The sequence below is a fragment of the Somniosus microcephalus genome, chromosome 1, assembly GCF_052327205.1.
Source record: "Somniosus microcephalus isolate GS21.2 chromosome 1, FLI_Smic_1.0, whole genome shotgun sequence".
NCBI classification, from domain to species: Eukaryota; Metazoa; Chordata; class Chondrichthyes; order Squaliformes; family Somniosidae; genus Somniosus; species Somniosus microcephalus.
In genome coordinates this window covers 80,936,761-80,956,938 of record NC_140987.1, presented here as the reverse complement: position 1 = coordinate 80,956,938, position 20,178 = coordinate 80,936,761, and the positions used below count along the sequence as shown (strand labels likewise).

General features: G+C 41.0%; 1 protein-coding gene across 2 annotated transcripts in view; it reads left to right on the top strand.

The window, feature by feature from the left end:
- melk (maternal embryonic leucine zipper kinase) overlaps nucleotides 1–20,178 on the top strand; it is a 148,677-nt gene that overhangs the window by 78,323 nt on the left and 50,176 nt on the right. For both annotated transcript variants that reach the window (XM_085983708.1, XM_085983701.1), the window contains exons 8-10: nucleotides 9,843–9,941; nucleotides 14,152–14,220; nucleotides 17,952–18,050. In XM_085983708.1, the coding sequence (XP_085839834.1) occupies nucleotides 9,843–9,941; nucleotides 14,152–14,220; nucleotides 17,952–18,050 (267 nt within the window). The remainder of the gene's footprint in view (nucleotides 1–9,842; nucleotides 9,942–14,151; nucleotides 14,221–17,951; nucleotides 18,051–20,178) is intronic.

Sequence of the window (20,178 nt, the reverse complement as noted above, 5' to 3'; positions counted from 1 at the left end):
AGAATGGAACCAGGCTAGTGCAGTCCCACCCAGCTGGACAACAGTGGAGAGCCGTTGGTGGAGGATGGTGTGGTCAACCGCGTCAAAGGCTGCACCCAGGTCGAGAAGGACCAGGAGGGATCATTTACCTTTGTCACAGTCACATAGGACGTAATTTGTGACTGAGAGCCGTTTCGGTACTGTGGCAGGGGCGGAAACCTGATTGGAGGGGTTCAAACATGGAGTTTCAGGAAAGATGGGCATGGATTTGGGAGGAGACAGCCAAGATTTGTTCGTATTGGCCGCTTGAGATACGGTGGGATCCTGTTGCTTGTAGTGATCATAGAATTATAGAATTTTACAGCACAGGCGGAGTCCATTCAGCCCATCGTGCCTGTGCTATCTCTGAAAGAACAATTCCCTTGCCCTTTTCCCATATACTTTAAAATCTTCAGTTTTCAAAAATTGATCCAGTTTCCTTTTTTAAAAAGTATTATGGATTCTGCTTCCACCACTGTTTCTGATGGGGTATTCCATGTCCTAACAACCCTCTGCATAAAAATCAAAATATTCTAAATCTTACCTAAATCCAGATCATTTAACAATGGTCCCAACACTGATTCTTGGGGAACACCATTGTTTAGATCCCTCCACTTTGAATCTATTAGCCACAGTTGTTTTCTCTCCTTTAACCAACTTCCTATCCATGCTGCCACACTCCCTTTAATACAATGTGCCTTTAATTTTATCAACAAGCCTCCTATGCATCTTATCTAATGTCTTTTGGTAATCCATACACAGAATAGCCACTACAATTTCTTTCTCAATATACACCATTATTTCCTCTAAGAATGCCTTTAAATTTTCCTGACATGATTGCCTACTCTTAATTAACCCATGCACTTCTGAGTGAGTATTAATTTTATCCTGCATTTTGGACTGTAGAAGTTTATCCACTACTGATGTTCTGACTGATCTATAGTTAACAGTTTATCCCTTTTCCCCCTTTTGAAAATTTTGAACAGAGATGTTACAGTGGCGACTCTCCAGTCCTCTTGCAAAAGGGATGTTTGAAAAATTGTGGTCAAACCTCTCTGACTTCATGAGCATTCTATGATCATGCCATTAGGAGCCAGTACTTTTTCCCCATGAGTTCCACCAACTTTTTTCACTACTACTTGCTTATCTATGGTTATCCTATCTAATTGCTTTATCTCCTCATACCCTTTCATTCAAAATACCACTCTCTTCTTTGAAAACTGTAGTAAAGTACTTATTTGTACCTCCGCCATTCCTTCATCCCCCATAACACTCCCATTTTCATTTTTAATTAGCCAGCAATTTCTTTAATTATGCTTATAAAATATTTCACTAATTTTCCTTTGTTACCTGCCAGTCTTTCTTCAAACGTCCTCTCTGCCTTTCTAATCTTTTTTGCATTCCCTTTTTTTTCGATATTTGGCTTGAGCTTCTTTTGTGCCTCTGCTTTAACACTCATTTTAATTTTAGTTTTAATTTCTCTACTCACCCGAGGCACTCCAGCTTTTGCCGTACAGGTAGACTACCCTTTATCCGGACTTCCGAAAACCGAAACCCTCTAAAAACCGAAGGTTTTTTCGTTCAGCGTAAGTCATGCGTACGAACGAAAAAACCTTCGGTTTTTAGAGGGTTCCGGTTTCGGAAGTTCGGATAAAGGGTAAGTCGTGCGCACGACCCCCCCGCCAGCCCCGACAACCGCCGACCCCCCCCCCCCCCCCCCCCGCGGACCCCGCCGGCCCCGACCCCCGCCGACCCTGACTGACTTACGCTGAGCGTCAGCGTAAGTCGTGCGCACGACCCCCCGCCGACCCCGCCCCCGCGGACCCCCGCCGACCCACCTTCCGAAATCCGAAATTCTCCTTTATCCGAAACTCGGCTGGTCCCGAGGTTTTCGGATAAAGGATAGTCTACCTGTACCACCTTTTACTACTTATGGAATATCTCATCTGCACCCTAATCATCTCCTGTTGGCATGTTTAACTTTCTTCATAAGTGGCGTTGACCAGTCACTTACCAACTTTCCAAAGTCACAACCCATCTGGTACTATGTTACTGAAATTGTTTATATTGCTCAGTGCAGTTTGAGTGTAGCATTCGCATTGATGGTAGCCAATTGCCTCTGTTTTAATGATATAGCATATGAGAGAATAATAACCCTAATTGTCCTACCATCATAGAATCTTGTAGCACAGAAGGAGGCCATTCAGCCCATTGTGCCTGTGCTGGCTGTTTGAAAGAGCTGTTGTGCTTAGTCCTACACCCCCACTTTTTGTTCGTAACCTGTAAGTTCCTGATCCTTAAGTTTTTTTTAAATTTGTTTATGGGATGTGGGAATCACTGGCAAGGCCAGCATTTATTGCCCATCCCTAATTGCCCTTGAGACGGTGGTGGTGAGCCGCCTCCTTGAACCGCTGCAGTCTGTGTGGTGAAGGTACTCCCACAGTGCTGTTGGGGAGGGAGTTCCAGGATTTTGACCCAGCGACAATGAAGAATCGACAATATACTTCTAAGTCAGGATGGTGTGTGACCTGGAGGGGAACTTGGAGGTGGTGGTGTTCCCATGCGCTAGCTGCCCTTGTCCTTCTAGGTGGAAGAGGTCGCGGATTTGGGAGGTGCTGCCAAAGAAGCCTGTCCAACTCCCTTTTTTAAAATCATTTATGGAATCGGCTTCCATCATCTTTTCAGGTAGAGCATTCCAGATTCCGACAACTCAGTGAAAACATTTCACCTCATCTCAACTCCCCTCTAGATCTTTTGCCAATGCTTTTTAATCTATGATGACACCTGGTTATTGACTCACTCACCAGAGGGAATAGTTTTTCTATGTCTACTCAATCAAATCTTCTCATCAGCTTGAAAACCTCTATTACGTCACATCTTGACCACCTCTGTTCCATGGTGAACAGTCCCAACTTTTCCAACCTCTCCTAGGAACATAGAGGCATAGGCACATTTAGCCCCTTGAGCTTGTTCTGCCATTCAATGAGATCATGGCTGATCTGTGACCTAACTCCATATACTCACCGTTGCCCCATATCCCTTAATACCTTTAGTTAACAAAAATCTATCAATCTCCGATCTAACATTAACAATTGCCTTGGCATCTGTTTGTGGAAGAGAGTTCTAAACTTCTACCACCTTTTTTGTGTAGAAGTGTTTCCTAACTCCTGAAAGGCCGAGCTCTAATTTTTAGGCTATGTCCCCCAATGTTCCCTGTAATTTTTTTTTTCGTGCACAGGCCTTTTAACTGGTTGCGTAGCCCACTCAATTTTTCATGCATGCCCGGTTATTTACATTGAAAAGCCCATGAGTGGCCTGCGCGAGACCTCCAGATGGCCGCACAGCTTAGCGGGAACGTTGATGTCCCCTAGTCCCAGACTCCCCAAACAGCAGAAATAGTTTCTCTCTATCTACACTATCACTTCCCCTTAATGTCTTGAAAACTTTGATCAAATCACCCCCTTAACCTTCTAAATTCCAGGGTATGCAGCTGTAATTTAATCCTTGGATTTCAGGTATCATTCTGGTAAATCTATGCTGCACTCCCTCCAAGGCCAATGTATCCTTCCTAGGGTGTGGTGCCCAGAACTGAACACAGTGCTCCAGGTGTGGTCTAACTAGGGCTTTGTATAGCTGTAGCATAACTTCTACCCCCTTGTATTCTAGTCCTCTAACTATAAAGGCCAACATTCCATTAGCCTTTTGATTACTTTCTGTACCTGTCCATGACATTCTAATGATCTATGTACATGGGCCCCTAAGTCTCTTTGGACCTCCACTGTTTAAAGCTTTTCACCATTTAGAAAGTATTCTGATCTATCCTTTTTAGGACAAAGTGGATGATCTCACACAATACAAAAGCAAAATACTGTGGGTGCTGGAAATCTGAAATAAAAAGGATGATCTCACAGTTGCCTGCATTGAAATCCATTTGCCACAGTTTTGCCCAATCACATAATCTATTAATATCTCTTTATAATTTTATGCTTCCAACTGCATTTCATACAATGCCACCTATCTTTGTGTTATTGGCAAATTTGGCTATGTGGCTCTCTATCCCATCATCTAAGTCGTTCATAAATACAGTGAATAGTTGAGGCCCCAACAGCGATCTCCGTGGGATGCCATTAGTCACATCGTGCCAGTTAGAGTACCTGCCCATTATCCCTACTCTGTCTCCTGCCGCTCAGCCAATTTCCTAACCAATAATTTGCCTTCAATTTCATGAGCTTCAATTTTAGTTAACAGTCTCTTATGAAGGACTTTATCAAATGCCTTCTGGAAGTCCATATAAATAAAATCCATAGACATTCCCCTGTCCACTACTTTAGTCACCTCTTCAAAAAATTCAATCAGGTTCGTCAGGCATGATCTACCCCTTACAAGTCCTCGTAACTGAAGTCCCTCATCCCAAGTAACATCCTGGTAAACCTCCTCTGTACCCTTTCTAAGTCTTTTACGTCTTTCCTGAAGTGTGGTGCCTGGAATTGTCCAGAATACTCCAGCTGAGGCCTAACGAGTTCTCAGCTGGTTATCCGCAACAGATCCTTTGGATGCCTCAGTAGTTGCTTTTCTTTTCAATAGCCCCTGTAGTACAGGTCTTGCGTAGCTAATGGCAACTGAAGATACACTTACTGAATTTTTTTTTTTTTAGGAGTGGCGCCCAAATAACTTACTTTTCCTTTACTGCATCTTCCTGACCATCAGTGGTCTTCCTAGGGCCAGTAATTGTGCTGTTTTGATGGTAGCACATTTTTACCAGTAATAACATCATGACACAATATCATGACGTGATTACGTACACGACTGACTATTGTCTGTCGTGACATCAGCGCTTGCATGTGCCCATGAGCTAAACTGTTACAGCCATTCTACATACACAAGCTAATTAGCCCCTCACCACAGCCTATTTACAGGAAGACAAACTGCATAACCTACTGGCAAATCCGAGAGAATTGCACTGTTAGCTGGCTCTCCCAGGATTCAGAGAAAAAGCAACAAATAACTATGTTCATGGTACTTTAAGAATGCCGGTTTGAAATGGAGAGCAAGAAATAAAATAAAATAAAAGCACCAATACTATTTTTTTTTGCATTAAAATTCTGAGTGGCATATCGGTGACAAGGGGCTGAGCAGCTATCTAAGCAGCTATTTAACATGTCAGTGAGTACTGAGCAGCATTCCTCAGCAGCACAGTACACATTGTGCAACATGGAATTGGTAGTATTGCTACCTTCTGATATTAGGCTACTGGCTAAATCAATCACAATAAAATTCCACTGGATGTTCCCATTAATCTGCAAATTTATTTACGCACTGAAAGGCTTCATAGTATGCACCCAAGAGACCTTTGAAGACAAAAGGTTTGGACACTCCTGATTTATTGTGATAGATTCACTAGATATTCTTGTAATGGGCAGAGTTGGGTCTTCAGATTGATTTCAATTTTCATTTAAGGCTTTTAATGCTGTGTATGGTCACTTATTATTTCAGTGAGCAAGTAATAAGTGATGGCAGATTCTCTTAATTGTCCCTGGCTTATCATGTCACATTGAAAACTTCCTTCCACTGCTACCATGACTTTGTTTCTGGAGTCATCACTCCCTGCCCATCCCTACCTTTCTGCTGACTTCACAGTGCCCACCCTAGGTACATAACTGAACCTTTTACTCTTAGGTCTATGGGGGGTAATGAGATATTTATCTGGTTAAGTTAAGTGATTATAATGTGATCACATTTGACATTTCAAGAATTGGGGAGGCTACTAAAACAAAATTGCCAAATTTTAAAAGCAGCAACTTTGTGCTTGAGAAGTCTTGTCAGGGTGGGTTTGGCAGGTTTGAATATGGCTTGGAGAGTGGAAGAACTAGGGAGTTCTTTCAAGGAGATGATTCCGAATGCAATGGATCAATGTGCGCCCTTGCAAATCAAAGGGACCAAGCTTAAAGGCACTTTTGCCTGGTTGAAAGGGACTACCAAGCAACTCATGAAGGACAAAAAGCATTTACGGCCGTGAAGGAAAATGGCACAGAATTCAGACGGATTCAATACCAAAGAGAATGGAGTGTAAAAATACATCGAAATGAAGAAAAATTTCAAATTGAATGCAACAAAAGTGAAGGATAATTTTTCTAGTTATGTTAAGAGGAAAAAGAAAAATGAGGAATTGAATTGGGTGAGGACATGACAGCTGATGCTACACAGGCTTCAAAAGGGCTGAATAAGTCTTTTTTGCCTCAGACTTTATCCGGGAGAAAGCGGGTAACTTATTTGATCTGGAGAGGTAAGTTGCAACACTTTTCACATTACTACCAGCTTGGTTGCCGAACAAACCTTCCAGAAATCACTGGGGACTGGAGAAAAGCAGATGTTGCTCTTTTTGTTAAAATAAAGTAGCAAAAGTAACCCAAGAAACTGCAGACCAGTGAGTTTAACGTCCATTGTGGGTTAAATTATGGAAACTCTTATTACCAATAAGATCATGGAGCATCTGGATAGAAATAAAATCATAAATGACCAATATGGATTCATGAAGGGGAGGTTTTGTCAATCTAACTTGCTGGTTTTCTTTGTGTGATAAAGGAGCTTGTTGGGGTAACGCAGTGGGTGTGCTGCACTTGAATTTCAGTAAGGCCGTTGATACAGTTCCTCTGAAAAGATTGGTACTGAAAATAAAGCGGAAATTAGTAGAAATATTTTACAATGGATACCTAATTGGTTAACCAAATAGAACACAGATGGTGGTGATACAGGGATTGTCAAAAGCCTGGAAGAATGTTACCAATAGAGTCCCACAGGAGCCTGTTTTGGGACTTCTTTAATATCGTCATAAATGATCTGGAGATAGGAGTCACAAGCACAATGACAAAATTGCAGATGAAAGAAAGCTAATAAAGGTTGTAAACTCCAAAGATAAACTGGATAAGCTACAGGAGGATTTGAATTGGAATTGGATAGATAGCTGGAAGATGAAATTCAATGTAGAGAAATACAAAGTGCTCCACATGGGGACAAAAAAAATCCAGGAAGGGTTAAATTGAAAGAAAATAATGTGCAAGGAAAATGAAAGGGATCTGGGGATCCTGATTGACAATAAATTGAAGCTATTGCAACAATGCTCGGCGGCAGTGAGTAAAGCAAATCAGATGTTGGATTGTATTAAAATGTCAATATTGAGCCAAAATAGTGCGGTAATGCTGCCACTTTATAAATCACTGGTGTGACCACACTTCGAATACTGTGTACAGTTTTGTTCACTGTAGTATAAAAAGAATATTGCAGCTATTGAAAGAATACGGAAGAGAGCAATGCTTAAGGGGATGGGGGGGATTGGATTATGAGGAGCAGTTATGTAAATTGGCCATGTTCTCACCAGAAAAGAGGAGGTTGAGAGGTGATATGATTGCTGTTTTTGTGATTCTAAAGGGACTAGTCAATGTAGACCATGACAAGCTATTTCACCTTGTCCAGAACAGTAGAACCAGAGGACACTGCCTGCGCTTGAAGGGAGGTAAATTCAAAACTAATCTGTGGAAACATTGTGGGAATTTTTCCGGGGGGTCAGCGGGCGCGATCGATCGTGGGTCGGGTGGAAAAGTGGTATTTTTTTGACAGCGGGTCTGTCAGCGCTGATCAGAGCTGACGTGCAGCGGTTGGGGAGGCAATTCAGGTCATTATGACCTTGTTAACAGAGGATTAACAACATTTTTGAGCTCACCTTTCGAATTTACTAGCTCGCCAATGGGGTCTACGCTGTTCCGGGATCACGTCTGTTAAGGTGGGCGGAAGTTGAATGGCCATGGAATCATCTCATTGCTTGACAGCTTGAAATGTGCTCTTGGAGCTTTGATCTCTCAGCTGCTTACTTTCGAAGCTCAGAAGCTGTTGCTTACTGCATTTGGAAGACAGATTGAGCTTTATGCAGGTTGCAAGTGTTTGGAGCAAACTCTCTATCCAGTCTCACCTCATTGGAACAATCTATCACCATTGACAGATTGCTTCTGTCATCTCAAGTTCACCTGCCATCAGCATGGGTACGGTTTATACTCCCTTACCTTGGTCCTCAGAATCTGACCATGATCAGCCGCAGCACCAACAACTGCACCAACCTTCTCTGCAATCATCTGATGTTGCACAGGACAGAGGGCATCAGCACCTGACCACGTTGCTGCCCAGGACACCAGGGATGGCCTCACCATGGCCGGATTTACTTCACGTGACGTTGCACACCCTGGCTGCCACATGATGCGCCAGGTTGGCACCATCCCACACCAACGCCCAAGCCATTCCTTTCACACTCATCAGCATTGCAGGGGGGTACCGTTATGTCGCAGCATTCACTGCAACTCACTAAGCCACCTCCAAAGGTGCACACACATCTGTCCAAGAACACAGTGTTGAAAATAAAGATTTCAATGTTTGACAGCACATTAACAGAAACTTCACATGAACATTGGCTAAAACAGACAAGTGCCTACCCCTGTGTGTTGTTAGTTGTATGATTGGACTAGGATGAGGGTGAGTGTGAGAGGTGGCTAGTGAGATGGGGAAGTGATAATGTAGATAGAGAGGGATGAGTGGAGGTGCAAGGTAAAGTGGTGTGAGTAAGGATGTGTAAGAGTAGGGTAGGGAAGGCAGAGTAATGGGGATGTGATGAGTGGCACAGCAGGATGAGGTTGAGTGTGGCTTTGCAGTAACGTTTCGTGATCTATTGAGATCATTGAAAGGTTTGCGCCACTGCAGCCTGGTCCTCCTGACGACATCCATGTTTGTGTCCTCCTGTGCAATGTGCGACCGGGCTGCATTGGTCGTCTTGGGAGGTCTCTTCCGCCCATTGGAAGGGAAGAGGACCTCCCTGTGTGCTGTGACTCCCTCCATAAGCATATGGAGGGAGTCATGGGAGAGCCTGGGTGCAGCCGTGCACCTCTGCAGTGTTTGCAGCACCTCGATGCTGTAGAACACTGACAGCACAAATGTCAAAGTAAATTTGTACATGGTCCCTTTTAAGGAAACCGGCTGATGACGTGTCATCAAATGACGTCATCAGACTTGCTTCCTTCAATTGGACCAGGAAACGCGCTGGGCTGGCTTAACGAGCCCAATCCGGGGAAGGTCGTGTTGGAGGCCGGGATAGAGCCAGCAGCAAGGCTGCGACCCACCACCGACCTCGCCCGCCATGGTGAGGAAAATCTTGGCCATTATTTCAGTGAGCGAGTAGTAAAAATGGCTGCCTAGGAAGACAGTGGAAGCAGAGAGTTTTGATTCATTCAAATACAAATTAGTTGAGTTTCTTTCAGAAAATATTATCTTTGGATATAGTATGAGTAATTTGTGACATGACAGAGTAAGTGGAGCATGCTTAGGAAGAATAAGTGATTTTGTACCTATGGTTCCCAAAGTTCTCCACAACTGGGGTTTTCCTCCCCTCATTATTTGGGCCTTTTGTAGACGGATTGATTGCTGTGATTAGTCGTCAACTCCATTATCGTTGTAATGTGTGACTACGAAGATAGTAGAAAGCAAACTAGATGAACCTTGAGCTTTATTTCGTTTAACATTTCCTATGTTCCTAAGTGGCTCCGATAGAAAATGGGACTTATAATTTGACTTGAAAATTAATCTGCAAACGATCTAATGAAGTGATTTTACTTGAATGAAGCTAGTAAATGACGGGGATTAATGGGGTTACATAATATTATGGTTATCACTTAATACCCATGTGCAAATGCCTCAAAATTATGATATATCTGCTTGAGTCCTTTTGTATGCTTCAGATTAAGATAATTTATACTCTACAGCTTTATTTATAGTTTTTTTTTTAACAGGCAGACATCTGGAGTATGGGGGTGCTCTTGTATGCACTTCTGTGTGGATTTCTCCCATTTGATGATGATAATGTCATGACTCTGTACAGGAAAATAATGGTATGGATTTTTTTCTTGCATTATCTGTATGTATTTGCATAAACACATTCTTGCTTTCTCTTTGTCCTCACTCCCTTTCTCCATTGCTTATGTCCATAGTATTTTATTTTAGCCAATGCAGTAGACTGGACCTCTTGCAGTTTCATTGCTATCTTGGGCTGTTCAGCCTACATGTAATTTACAGAAGCTCAATTGATGAGGCAGAATGATGATGTTAGAATTTCCAGTAACTGGGATAATTTATGCATAATGGTAAAAGATCTGTATAACCACACTCTGGTGGAAAATGAAATCATAACTGAAGAAAATGTTCGTGTGTGCATGTGGTTGAATAAGTTACCAACACTGTCAAAGCATGCTCGTGAATAAAGGGCATTTGGGTGAGGCACTGGCAGGCACCATGGCACAGTATCCCAGCAAGAAATCACGTCATCCAGGTGGAAGTCAGAAAATTGGTGGTAACGTTTTTTTTTTAAGTATATAAATATATATTTTTTAAAGTTTGGATTGAATGGGAGAAGGAAGCTTCTCAGAGTCACTACAGCACAGAAGGAGGCCATTCGGCCTATCGAGTCCATGCTGGCTCAGAGAGAGAGAGCAATCCAGTCAGTCCCATTCTCCCGCTCTATTCCCGTAGCCCTGCAAGTTTATTTCCCTCAAGTGCCTATCCAATTTCCTTTTTGAAATCATTGATCGTCTCCGCTTCCACCACTCTCGTCGGCAGCGAATTCTAGGTCATTACCACTCACTGTATTTAAAAAAAAAAAAAAAAAAAAAAAAGTTCCTCACATCTCTTGCTCAAAACCTTAAATCTGTGTCCCCTAATCCTTGTACCATCAGCTAATGGGAACAACCTTTCTCTGTCTACCTTATCCAAACCCATCATAATCTTGTACACTTCTATCAAATCTCCTCTCAACCTACTTTGCTCCAAGTAGAACAACCCCAGCTTCTCCAGCCTAACCTTGTAGCTAAAATCCCTCATCTGTGGAACCATTCTGGTAAATCTCCTCTGCACCCTCTTGAGGACCTTCACAACCTTCCTAAAGTGTGGTGACCAAAACTGGATGCAATACTCTAGTTGTGGCCTAACCAGAGCTTTATAAAGGTTCAGCATAACTTCCCTGCTTTTGTACTCAATACCTCTATTTATGAAACCAAAGATCCCATATGCTTTGCTAACTACTCTCTTAATATGTCCTGCCACCTTCAAAGATCTATACACATGAATCCTCCGGTCCCTCTGTCCCTGCACACTCTTTAGAACTGTGCCATTAAGTCTATATTGCCTCTCCCTATCCCTTCTGCCAAAATGCATCACCTCACACTTCTCTGTATTAAATTCCATCTGACACTTGTCTGCCCATTCTGCTAGCCTATCTATGTCCTGTTGCAGTCAATTGGTATCCTCCTCACTGTTTGCCACACCTCCAAGTTTGGTATCATTGGCAAATTTTGAAATTTCACTCTATTCCAATATCCAAGTCATATATATAAAAAAAAAAAAAACAGTGGTCCTAGCACTGACCCTTGGGAACACCACTGTCTACCATCCTCCAGTCTGAAAAACAACCATTTTACCACGACTTGCTGTTTTCTGTCCTTAAGCCAATTTCTTATCCAAGCTGACACTGAGCCTCAATTTTGTTAACCAGCATTTTATGTCGTACTTTGTCAAACACTTTCTTAAATTCTCTTCATCAGCCTTCTCTGTTACTTCACAAAAAATTCAATTAGATTAGTCAAACACCATCTGCCTTTTGCAAATCCATGCTGGCTCTCAATTAACTTAAACCTCTCCAAGTGCCTGTTAATGTTTTCCGTGATTATTGTTTCTAAAACCTTATCCATCACTGATGTTAAACTGACCGGTCTGTAGTTACTAGGATTGTCCTTGCACCCTTTCTTGAACAAGGGTGTCACATTTGCCGCTTTCCAATTCTCTGGCACCTCCCCTGTATCTAGGGAAGATTGGAAGATTATGGCAAGCCCTTCCGCTATCTCCACCCCCACTTCCCTGAGCAACCTAGGGTGCAAGCCATCTGGACCAGGCGACTTGTCCACTCTAAGCATACCCAGCCTTTCCAGTACATCGTGCCTATCGATTTTCACTCCATCCATTACCTCTACCATCTCTGTTTCTACCAATATTTTGTCAGCATCCTCTTCCTTAGTAAACACTGATGCAAAGTACTCATTAAGTATTCTAGCCTTGCCCTGCACCTCTAAGCATATATCACCACCTCTGTCCCTAATAGGCCCCACCCCGCCTCTTACTACCTGCTTACTGTTTACATGCCAGTAGAAGATTTTTGGGTTCCCTTTTATGTTATTCTATTCTCATATTATCTCTTTGACAGTCTTCTTTTCCTCTTTACTTCCCCTCTCAACATATTGTGTTTGGCCTGGTTCTCACTTGAAGAATTCACCTGACCTGCATCATGCACCCTCTTTTTTTTGTTTCATCATATTCTCTCTCTCCCTCATCATCCAAGGAGCCCTGGCTTTGGCTCCCCTACCTTTCCCTCTTGTTGGAATGTACCTAGCCTGTACCTGAAACATCTCCTCCTTTAAAGATCACCCATTGTTCCATTACAGTCTTTCCTGTCAATCTTTGGCTCCATTTTACCCTGGCTCTAACCCTTCTCATCCCATTAAAGTTAGCCCTCTTCCAAGTTAGAACTTCTATTTTAGATTATTCCTTGCTCTTCTCCATTACTAATCTAAATCTTATGATACAATGATCACTCTTACCTAAGTGTTCTCCCACAGACACTTGGTCGACCTGGCCCACCTCATTCCCCAGCACCAGATCCAGCAATGCCTCCTTCCTAGTTGGGCCGAGAACATATTGGTCCAGGAAGTTCTCCTGAACACATTTCAGAAATTCCTGCTCCTCCTCCTTTCCCTTTACTCTTAACATTATCTCAATCGATATTTGGGTAATTAAAGTCCCCCAATATCACCACTCTATAGTTCTTGCACATCTCTGTGATTTCCCTGCAGATTTGCTCCCCTATTTCTTTCTCTCACTATTTTGGAGGCCTATAGAATACCCCCAATAGCGTGATCATACCCTTTTTGCTTCTCGGCTGTAACCAAATGGATTCTGTCCTTGTCCCCTCAAGGACATCCTCTCTTTCCAACACTACAATGTCTTCCCTAATCGGTACTGCCATCCCACCTCTTTTTTCCTTCCGTATCTTTTCTGAACACCTTGTATCCTTGAATATTATGACCCAGTCCTCACCATCTTTAAGCCACGTTTCCGTTATTGCCACCACATCATATTCCCACACGGCTAATTGTGCTTGTAGCTCGCCAATCTTATTCACCACACTGTGCATTTACATACATGCATTTCATACCTGTCTTTGTATTCCTCGTAGTCCTTCTTAGTCTGCTATCTAATATGCTACTTCCTTCTCCTGGTACTATCCAACACTCTCCCTCCTTTATGCAATTTAATCCTCTTTTCTACTTCTATATGCTGGTGCCCACCCCCCTTCCAATTTAGTTTAAGCCCTCCATATATTGTATTTGTTAGCTGACTCACAGGTTCTTCTGAATCTGTGAGTCAGCTAAAAATTGAATGTTACTAAAAATACAGAAACACATGGAGTACAGTTTTAGAAATGCTTATCTTGTGCATTGAGCTATCTTGGCCAATTTTACATTGGAGCATATGGAGCTCAAAGAACAAGAGTTGACAAATGCGCAATGCCAATGCCATGTTCTTTCTGATTTTAATCCTTAAATAATGTATTTATAGTGCTGGCCTCCTGGCTAGCAGCTATTTTCACATCTTTCATCTTGTGCTGGAGGGTAGTTTAGCATGAATGTGAGGTTGCATTCCCAACACGGAGTCTTGCTCGACGGAAGTGTTGATATGGAAGGTCAGCATGCCTGACTTGCAGCTCTCCAATTTTCTGTTGACTAATTTTAATTACATTTTCACCCCTCCTTTTCTTCCTTGACCTATTGCCCTCCCAAGTCCTACAGTGATTTTTTTTTATTTTTTTTTTAAAGAAGTATGTAATGGGAAGTTGTATGAATTATGTCACCGTGCCTTCAACAAACTTGTATTTTTATTGGTAACTTGAGTTTACTGCTATTAGTATATTGAACCTGCTACCAGTTGAGGAATAAGGAAGGCACGCCAACGCAAGTAATCTCTCTTTTTTAAACTATATTTTCTTTTCTTTTACAGAGGGGAAAATATAATGTGCCTAAATGGCTCTCGCCTACAAGTGTACTGGTTTTGAATCAAATGTTGCAGGTAGAATTCTGCTGCTTCAATTACTTTGGAATCAATTTTGAAATGTTTTAAGAAACCTGAAAAATATTCCCCCCCTTCCCCCCCCCCCCCAAAGATGCTATTTTAAAAAAAAAGCTTATGAAATTGTTGGCTATGAATTTTGTTGGTGTGTGCCCTGATGACGATCGCCACTGTTAAGTCACTCAACACTGCACAACACAAGCATTGTCAAAGTTCTTCACCTTCCACAAGATGTGTTCTCTAATAAAAATACAATGGAATGCCTTTTTTTTTACAATATGGAACTTGTGAACTTTGCCATGTATAGGTGTATGTAAGCTAACCCAAATATAAGACAACCCTCAACATTCCAGCCAAGAAAACCCTAAAACTCCATATGGTTAGAGACTGACATGATGCCAGCCTTGGCTATTTAATCAAGTTCTGTTCGACAATAAAATGTAAAAGATAGTAATGGACTATCAGTTTTCCTTTGTGTGAAGTAGCATATGATACTTTGTGGCCAAAACACAGTCCAATCTCCAAAGGAAGGAGCCAAAATAGTCATCTTAGTATGTGTGGTACTTAGGATCAATGTCTGCTTGGATTGCCTTATTTATGGAGGGAATTTTGTTCCTCTTTTGTTTAAATATCCCACTTACAAGGATGGCACCCAAGTATTAACATGTTAGTCGCTTAGAGGTCACCACACATCCAACATGAGGACTAAACTGCACCTGGAAACTTGCACCTCTGGTGCCAGAATTTAGGCTGCATATATGATCCTAGAAAGGCAGGCAAAGTTGGGATCTATTTAGTATATAATACACTTTATTAACATTTATATAGTGGCTTTCACTTAAAACATGTCAAAGCATCTTTGAGCTCCTGGTCCTATAGACCCATTAAATTTTTAAGGAGTGCGATGGCGAATATCCTTTTAGGAATCCGATTTGAATTCATCTTTGCAGAAGTGCTCCCAGTTTTGATCATCTATTTTTGAAATGCACAACAATCTTTTAACAGTGAAATTACTTTTTGTTAATGTTGAAATAACCCTCAAGTTTATCAGGATATTTGATCCTTGAATGTATTGCATAATTTAATCACGTCTTGGTCATCCTGTGCTCTATATAATTAATTTAATTTCTGTTATCTCTCCCATTGGCACCTGTCGAAGAATATTTGCTTCAGCGGTAGTTGGCTATTTTCCAAGGCTGTAGACCAGAGTCCCTTTGGCCAGGGGAACACAAAGTATCCAATGTTTTGTTAACTTTCTGTTCTTCTCGGGAACAATCGCCTACCCAGGATTTCAACTTCTTAAAAAAATTCATCCAAAAGGAGGTTCGAATGATATAAGCGGTATGCCTGGGAGATTGACGGGCAGTTTTAGATTTCAGAGGCTTAGACTTGCACACGAACCCTCATGCCAAAAGTGCTTGTGATTCAAGATGCGTACGCTACTAAGGAAATGTACTTTACCAGCTTGATTTCAGCACCTAGAACATTCCAAGTGCCTGTCAATAAAATCCAGGGCTGGGCACTGTTTATTGTGTAATATATTAACAAATGGAGTAGGGCTCTATTTCACTCTTCAAATTTGAAATTGGTGTTACAAGCAACAGATTCCTGTGTTTGGTGACATCTCGCATGAACATGGAAAGTAGAGAGTTCCTCGGCATGGGCAAGGTTTATCTATAGTTCAGCTAACGTTTGACACAGTGGGGTGTACTGAATTGGCTTTGATGACATTGTTAGAGGTTGGACCATTTCTCTTGCAGGATTTGGAACTAGCAAGCTGCCTCAGTTTCCTGTTTTGTTTTTGGGAGCGATTGTTTCTGTATGTGAATCCCAAAGATTATAAGAACAAACATTTTGCTTGGCAAGAGCGAAATGAACTCTGGAGGGAAGTTCTCTTGCCCTTTTTCACAGACTTGATCTGCTGTATCAAATAGATCACTGGAAGTTGTGGGAGAAATTGTGGTAATCTGATGAGTTTGACTCTTGAGAGTGATGGATTGCTTAAAGAGAATTGATTGTCTTTCATGATAAATTCATTTAGTATTGAGAAAAAAAATGCTTCCAAGATCTAAAGCCAAGTGCGAGAATTGTTTTGTGCTGTGAGGAAAGTCACTTTTGCTCCTCAAACTCTGATAACCTGGCAGTCCTGTTTATCTACAATATTTACTCAATCATAAACCAAGCTCAGTCAGAGATTGTTCAGGCATTTTTCTCTTTGTTTGTGATTGCAAATCCGCCTAGGGTTGAGGTTTACAAACAGCAATTGGAGCTTTCCCACTGGCTCAGGAGTAGATAGACCATGTGGTGGTGAACTAAGCTCACCAAGAATGTTTCAGATTTAATACCTGGTCAGGATAAGTTGGTTGGTTTTTTTTTTGGGCAAGAGAGAAGTGAGTGTTGGATTCTGTGCCCAATCCAGATGGGAAAATGAGTGATTGATTGAATATGTGTGGACAGGGTTGGGTTCAGCAGATAGTCCCAGGATTGAATAACCCACCAGGAACGGAAGAGGTACCTGGAAGGTCAGGGTTCTTTTGGCACACGCTATTTTTGAGGACAATCGTAATCTTCATTAACTGTTTTTAATGTGCTAGCAAATCTATCGCTGTGCTGTTTGGTCGCAGGGTATGTGGGTGGCAAGCACGTAACGGGGAGACTCTGAATTGTGAAGTGTCGGCCCTGAAACAGGAAGGGAGCAAGAGCAGGCAGTGGTAGTGATCTTGCTGGTAATCCAGCTGCAAAGCTGGGGTCGCTGATCCCATCTCTACCCTGAAGTAATTCACTGATGCACATCCTCTGGAAGCTCCAATTTTTATTATGCTCTTGGAGTGACCTTTTTGGATTAAAATAATATTAGCCTGTTACAAGAAGACCGCTAACACTGTTGTTTCATTTTAAAGATTTCCAAGTAGCATCACACGAATGTGTACAAAAAAATTAAGTGATCATCTCGTAACTAATTTTTATGGTGGGTTATTTCCATGTGAACTTGGGTTACAATCTTGGGTAATACTAAAACTTTCTGAATGTAAGGGCAATTGAGTTATTCTGTCTCCCTAGTCACTATCATATTAATAGCCCAGCCAAGTCTACCTGAATTAATATAGTCATGCAAATTAGACAAGGTGGCCCCTTGAGTGATGGCCTGAACCTAATTTATGATTGAACAAAAGACGAGTTTCAGACACACATTAACTTAACCAACACAATTGAGTGTTTGCTAAATTTTCAACATCTACATAATAAGTGATAACTGTTCAAAACAAAAGTAATTCTTTTGGTGCCATGTTTAATGTAAATGGGTGATTTCTTTTCTCTAAACATAATTGTAAATTTTAAAGAACTGTAATTTCCCAAAAATTGATCAGATGAAGTATTCAAAATGTATTAAATGAATTTTTTCAAAAATTAAGTGAGATGCATGCATTTATGTACTGCTTTCAGTGAAGCGTCTCAAATTAGTTCAGTGAAATGCTGCTGGAGTGCAGTGACCGTTATGTAGGCAAACACCAGCTATTGGAAATATTTCCCAGCTGACAAACACTTTTGGGATGAATTATTCTCTAACGATCTTCATCTTCAATTTGAACTTTACTAGAAGTTTAATGGCTAGCAATGTGTTGGATCATAAATACTGTCAGCGATTTAGATCTTAAGTGAGTTCTGTCTGATTTATTTTGCATTTAGAAATGAATTGAGATGCCCATTACAGTTCTGATTCCTTCCAACAGGTGGACCCAAAGAAGCGCATCACAGTAAAATATCTTCTAAGCCACCCATGGCTAATACAGGATTACAGCTGCCCAGTTGACTGGCACACCAGATACCCAGTGAGTGTTTCAAGGCAAAATGTGGTGTATGTACTTGGTGTTAAAAGTACAATTTCTAATTAATGAAGCTTCTACATTAAATTGTCCGATCATATGATCTAGTTTCTAAATTTAGAAACAGCAATATTGACCTTCAGGATAGCACTGACATTTAATGAGTTTAGCAATTGCAAGCTTAATGATTATTCCTAGGCTTTAGTTTATTTAAGAATCTTCTCTTAAACTTTCTGGTACCAATTTGAATATGACCTGTAAATGTTGGGCAGTGTTTATATAGAAAGTATATGTAATGTTTCCCAAATCTGACACCAAATGGATTTTCCCAAAGGCTTGCTGTACTAGTTTTAAAATTTTACAGAATCACAAATACATCTGTAATCTTTATAAAGCTATTTAATGATCGTTGAATGCAGGCCAATGACTAACCCACCCTCAGAAAAATGCATCCTAACATTGTAGCAGTGGGCTTGTGCCACTACTGGCCTTTGAGAAACAGGTAGGAAGTGCGACTTTACTGGCACAAAATGGGAACCGTAATATTGTGCAGACTTCATTTTCCAGGCTATTGAAATTACCTTTTTCTGCCACTGGAAGGAGCACTTGCCATTTCAAAAAATAATGGGCAGAAACTTGTTTGTGCAGTAACACAGAGCCTGGAGTTTATTGGAGTATTCGATTGTTTTAAACTGTTCATTCCCTTGCATTTGTGTTTCAAAGATTCGCTGGTCATTGGGAAATGTTATAATGAATAAAGTTTATAAACTATGTTGTATCATTTTGTAATTGTACAATTCTTTTGTAATCCTGCAACCACAGGAGTGTTTTTAGCTCTTCTATTATAGCTTGAGTAACATTGTGTTGAATGAAATTGATCTTACTCATCAAAGATAGTGAAGTTTCCTTGATCATATAAGATGGTCACTAATAAATCCAATAGGAAATTCAGGATAAACTTCTTTACTCAACGAGAGTGGTTAGAATGTGGAACTCGCTACGACAAGCAGTAGTTGAGGGGAATAGCGTCAATGCATTTAATGGGAAGCTTTACATGCACAAGGGAGAATGGAATAAAAGGGTATGCTGATGGGGTTAGATGAAGAGAGGTGGGAGGAGACTCGTGTGGAGCCGTTGGGCTAAATGGCCTGTTTCTGTGCTGTACATTCTATGTAACTTCTGGCATTTCCACAGTGATCCTAGGAGTGCATCATTTTGATTCATTCATTTTTAACTTCTTGATAAGATTCGAGATCTATATCTCATGCAGATATGCAGAGTTGCGTAGAATCAAAAACACAAAGTTGAGGTTAAGGAAAGCATATAAAATGCACTGTGGGAGAACCTGGGTCCCCACCCTTCGAAAAGAAACCTTATAGATTACAATCTACTCTTGATTATTTGAAGTGTTTTATTTGTGTTAAAAATATTTGAATTATCAGATCATTTCAATTGAGCAACTTTTGAACTGAAATTCTCTTTTTCTTCTATGATCATAGAAGTATTTGATAGCAGTATTCACCAGGGTGCTGCCTAGTATGAGGAAATACAAATACAAAAAACAAACTTGAATTGTTTTCATCAGAACAGAGGTGATTACGGGCCAATATGATGGTGTTTAATATTATGAAAGGATAGGACAGGGTAAATAGATGCAGACTGTTTTCAGTAGTTGGGGGTCAACAATGAGGTTATAGATACAAGATTAAATGTAAGAGATTTAGAACAGGGCAGGAGAAACATCTCGAGATCCGAGGCTGTGGAATTCACTTCCAGGATCAATGGTTGAGGCAGAAACGATATCAACATTCAAGAATAGACTGAATATGGGAAGAGGGTGGATAATTGTGATTAGAACTATTATGTATATTTCTATAAGAGACTGTCATTTAGAAATGTAACACTTCTGTTTCTGCTTCACTAGGAAACATGCCATTTCAAAGCTGCCTTGCAAATTTTTTAAAATATGGACATTATGGAGGAAGCTTTTCTCCCTGCAGTAGCTGTAGTGAAATTGTAAACCAATCTATAAAGAACAAGTTATGATTTCGCTGCACCTAGCGTACGGAGGAAATCTTCCTTCTGTGGGCCAGCATGTTTTACTAAGAATTATTTGTTCAGTGCAGTGATTTGT